Source organism: Lynx rufus, unplaced genomic scaffold (assembly GCF_022079265.1).
Source record: "Lynx rufus isolate CCGP_SWC_20201006 ecotype Redwood Valley unplaced genomic scaffold, mLynRuf1.p SCAF_7, whole genome shotgun sequence".
In the NCBI taxonomy this organism is placed as follows: Eukaryota; Metazoa; Chordata; class Mammalia; order Carnivora; family Felidae; genus Lynx; species Lynx rufus.
Window position 1 is genome coordinate 75,185,236 of NW_025814889.1, and position 5,213 is coordinate 75,190,448.

General features: G+C 40.5%; 1 protein-coding gene across 1 annotated transcript; it reads right to left on the minus strand.

The window, feature by feature from the left end:
• Positions 1–1,659: 1,659 nt before the first annotated feature.
• LOC124502648 (olfactory receptor 8S1-like) lies at positions 1,660–2,622 on the minus strand. The gene has a single exon (XM_047067364.1). It carries the CDS (start codon positions 2,620–2,622, stop codon positions 1,660–1,662), a length of 963 nt encoding a protein of 320 aa, XP_046923320.1.
• Between the last annotated feature and the right edge of the window lie 2,591 nt (positions 2,623–5,213).

Genomic DNA, 5,213 nt, shown 5'->3' on the forward strand with positions numbered 1-5,213 from the left:
AGGGCTTTTATTGAGAAATGTTGCTGAATTTTGTCAAAGGCCTTTTCTGCATCGATTGACAGGATCATATGGTTCTTATCTTTTCTTTTATTAATGTGATGTATCACATTGATTGATTTGCGAATGTTGAAGCAGCATCTATTTTTTAATATAAAATTTATTGTCAAATTGGTTTCCATACAACACCCAATGCTCATCCCAACATAAATTTTAGAATCAACTTTTTAAATTAAAAAAAAAAAGTATTCTGGATTTTTGACTGACATTACTCTGAATATATAAATCAATTTGGGAACAACTGGCATCTTTACAATAACCAGGCTACCAATTCATAAGCATGGTATATTACTCTCCATTTATTTAGGTCTTCTTTAATTCTTCTCAGTAGGCTGCTGTTATATATTTATGTTTATTAATTAAGTATATCCAAAGGGTGCTTTGTTAATCTTTTAATTTTGTTTCTATAATGATCATGTCTATTCTCCACTCCATATACTGGTATACAATATATATTTAGATCAAATGCACATTCTGTATTTTTAAATGTGAGACCTCAGGTGAGAGAGTTTAAGAAAAATAAAATAGGCACAATATACTGATTTCCAATCTGACAACTGATTATTATTTTTACTTTTCCCTGCTGTATTGGTCACACTTTTCCAGAAAAATAGAATGAACAGAATAGAATGGAATAGAAAAAGAGATATACATTGCTTCTTGGCCTTTTGGCTAAGATAAGTGTAGGAAAAGAGATTTGTTATGAGGGATTGACTGGCATGATTATGGAGGCTGAGAAATCCCATGATTGCTGTCTGCAAGCTGGAGTCCCAGAAAAGCCAGTGGTGTAATTCCATCCAAATTCAAAAGCCTAAGAACCAGGGGAGTCAGTAGTGTAAATTCCCATCTGAGTCTGAAGGCCCAAGAACAAGGAGCCCTAGTGTCTTAGGTCAGAAGAAGATGGATGTTCCAGCTCAGAGAATGCAAATTTTCCCTACCACTGCAGTTTTGTTCTATTTGGGCCCTCAACCAATTGTTGAAGGTTGGGCCTTCAACAATGCCCCACATTGGTGAGGGTAATCTTTACTCAGTTCATTGATTCAAATTCATCTGGAAACATCCTCAAAGACACATCCAGAAATAATCAATTTGGCCAGACACCCTGCTCTGCTCCAAATACGCTTTATCTGTGTCAGCCCTGCTATCTTCTCAATGGAGCCAAGATCCCGCTCAGATTATTTTGTAAAGGGCTGCTAGATAGGAGCCTATATATCAAACTCTTTTCCCCACCCTCCATTTTTGTGATAGTTTATTTGCTTTGAAGTCCAGACAAATACTTGAATTTTTTTAAGGACATAGGGTGAGCTCACATTTATCATTTTCTTATTTTTTTTTAAGTTTTTATTTATTTATTTTGAGAGGGAGTATAAATGGGGGATGGGCAGAGAGACTCCCAAGCAGGCTCTGCGTTGTCAGTATGGAGCCTGATGTGGGGCTCCATCTCATGAACCATGAGATCACGACCTGAGCTGAAATCAAGAGTCAGACCCTCAACCAACCGAGACGCCTTGGCACCCCCAAATACTTGAACTTAATTGAAATGAAATTTCCCCAAGTGCTCTATGCCCATAAAAATCTTTCTTCTTTAGAGATAATTTTTTTCTATTTCCTAAGCAGAATCACGCAGCTTTTATTGTACCATGAGGCACACTTTTGTTGCTTCAGCATCCTCTGCAGAGCAGCCTTCACCTCCTGGTTCTTGAGGCTGTAGATGAGGGGGTTCAGCAAGGATGTGATCACACTGTACTGAATGGAGACCACACGCTCCAACACTGAGCCTGAAGCAGGGCTGATGTACCTGAATAGAGCCGTCCCATAGAACAAGAGCACCACGGTGAGGTGCGAGGAGCAGGTGGAGAAGGCTTTGGCTTGGCCCTCAGAGGAGCGGATGTTCAGAATGGCAGAAATGATTCTGGAGTAAGAGAAGAGGATCAGGGGAAGTGTCAGCAGCCCTAGAAATGCACAGGACAACGCAAGAAGAATCTCATTGACAATGGGATCGGTACAGGACAGAGGAAAGAGAGGAGGTAGCTCACAGCTAAAGTGGAGGATGATGTTGGACCCGCAGAAATACAACTTGTGGATGAAGAGACTATTCAGCAAGGAAATCAGAAATCCCACTGCCCACGCTATGCTCACAATCACAATACAGAGAGGTCTGTTTATGACCATGGTGTAGACCAGAGGGTGGCAGATAGCAGCATAGCGGTCATAGGCCATGGCAGAGAGCAGACAAGCTTCTGTCCCCCCAGAGAGAGTGAAAAAGAAGCTCTGAGTGATGCATCCCCACACTGAGATGCTTTTATTCTGAGATAAGAAGTTCTGTAGCATCTTGGGCACAGTGACTGAGGAGAAACTGAGATCCAGGAAGGATAGGTGTCCAAGGAAGAAGTACATGGGTGTGTGGAGGCGGGGATCAACCCTGATCACCAGGATCATCACCAGATTCCCCACCAGGGTCAGGAGGTAAATCCCCAGGAACAGCACGAAGAGCATGGTCTGCATCTGGGGGTCACTGGATAATCCCAGGAGGACAAACTCAGTAATCATACTGACATTTTTCATGGTTGCTTAGATATTCTGTCCCTCAAAAGGAATGAATGATTTTTCCACTTGATAAGACATTGATCTGAGTCTTTCTCAGCGAACAGGAGTTTTCTACTCGCAGACAATATATCTCCTTACCTATAGACCAAAACAGGAAACTGAGGATAAGGAAGTGTCTTCTCAGATACAATCTCTTCACTTGCCCTTCTTTTCTAACTACTAGCACTATCTTGTCATGATCTCTATACCTTCACCCTACATGACTTTTTTTTTTTTTTGCTTATAACAGTTCTTAGAGTACTTAATTTTATTTTATTTTTTTTTATTTTTATTTTTATATATATATGAAATTTATTGACAAATTGGTTTCCATACAACACCCAGTGCTCATGACTTTTTTTAAATAAAAATACCATGCACATGCAAGTCAGGTACATCCTGGAATCAAAAGAAGGGAAAAGAGCCCCAGTGGCTAAGCCTAGAAAACCTTTTATGGTTAAGGGCTAGGAAGCCCATGCACAAGTGATTCCTTCTCAGAATAGTAAGGTCATAGACTCACAGTAACTAAGGATGGTGTCATAGTGGACTTTAAACCCTTCATTTTACAAATAAGAATAGAGGCACCTGGGTGGCTCAGTGGGTTGGGCATCTGACTTTGGCTCAGGTCATTATCTCATGGTTTGTGAGTTCCAGCCCCGTGTTGGGCTCCCTGCTGACAGCTTGGAGCCTGGAGCCTGCTTCGGATTCTGTGTCTTCTTCTCTCTACCCCTACCATGCTCATGCTCTGTCTCTCTCTGTCCCTCAATAATAAATAAACATTAAAAAAATAAAAAAAAACAAATGAGGATAATGCATTGCCTAAGTTCTCATAGCAAAGTGATGTTGAGGTTGGGACTAAACCAGATGTTCCAACTCATCTGATATGCTAGTACACCACACTTGTGGTTTTGAATTGATTATTAGAAGCTGAATTTTGTGTGGTTTTGGCATCACAAGGAACTTTGCTAGTAGGGAGTTCACTTAAATTGTATTTTAATATTCCTTGGCTCTGATACTTAGCCAGTGGTATCTACAGTTCTGTGTCAGCTGCTATTGAAGTGGAAAGAGAACTAGTCTTAGAGTACAGTAGTAACCTTGAGTCTTAGCTCAAACATTCTAATGGTATCATTTGGTAAAAGTTACTCAGTTTCCTTAAGCCTTACCTTATTAATCTGTAAAATTGGGTAAATTAAACAAATACTTTTATAAACCAGAGGGCTCATAACATGCTGTGCAAAAATCAAATTTTTGTATGTATGAAGAAACATTGACATAGAATATTGAAAATAGAAATAATTTCTCTATTGGGCAGTAGGTTTATGGGCATTTTTTTCTTGTAAACAGTTTCTCTAATGTCGTAAAATTATTTTTCCATTGATTACTTCCCCCCCCCTTTTTTTTTTATAAAGAAATGACTTGGAGACTTTCAGGAAACTCTCAGTCTAGCTTTGTTTTCTCCAGAGAGAAAGGCAAAGGGAAAATTGGATTGAAGTGAGAGAAAAGCCCCAGGGCAAAGGAAGCTGAACTCCTAAAAAGAATATTCTTTTGTGGTCTCTTCCCCAACACCATTGGGCATCTCAGTAGTTTGGTTCTATGTGGGTACATAAGACTGGTGCCCTTTTGAAATCCCTCATACCTAGGATTCCAGAACACTACCAGGGCTGTGTTTTCAAAGTGTGTTGAATGCAACCTTATATATTCTGCTGTAGTGCTTTAGGGACCACTCTAAATGGTGAGGGAGCGAGGAGTCAGAGGAGTCTTTGGGCCCTCACATCCATCTCAATTGCCTCAGCTCTTCTTACATCTATTTGTCATACTTGATTTGGTGGTAGAATTTCATTGAAGCAAAGGGTTTCATTAATAAACACTTTCTAAAACCCAGTGAACTAGCGATTCCATTGCCAAAAGGACTACGAATCTCTCTCTGTTCTTCGTCTTTTTCATTTTCAATGCCCCAGGAAATCTCCTTCCTACTCTTCATCTGGCTTTGTGGCCAATAACACATTCCCATTTAAAATAAAAGCCTCACTTTTTTGTGTGTGTCCAGAACCAGATACATAAAGAAATAATAGGAAGGGGGCACCCGGGTGGCTCAGTTGGTTAAGTGTCTGACTCCAGCTCGGGTCTGATCTCACAGATCATGGGTTCAAGCCCTGCATCGGGTTCTGTGCTGACAGCTTGGAGCCTGGAGCCTGCTTCGGATTCTGTGACTTGCCCTCTCTCTCTGTCCCTCCCTCGTTCATGCTCTGTCTCTCTCTGTCTCTCAAAAAATAAATAAACGTTAAAGAAAATATTTTTTTAAAAAAAGAAAAGAAACAATAGGAAGACCCCACATCGACAAACGGCAGAAGACTTAATCTTCCAGCTCAACTATTATCTGACTGGAAGTAGCAATGTCTGACTTTGAGAAAGTTACTTCCCTAATCTGGGTCCAGTGTAAACTAGAGGGGCTTGGGTCGGAGGTCTCTACAAATCTTTCCCAGTTACATATATCAATGTGCCTCTAAGGCTCTCACCAACCATACTGAGCAGGACTGCTTTTGGTCCGATGTGTCTTCTGGTTTTCTAGC

Bases quoted from the DNA above. Each gene is read 5' to 3' on its own strand.
- LOC124502648 (XM_047067364.1), bottom strand. From the start codon at position 2,622: ATGAAAAATGTCAGTATGATTACTGAGTTTGTCCTCCTGGGATTATCC.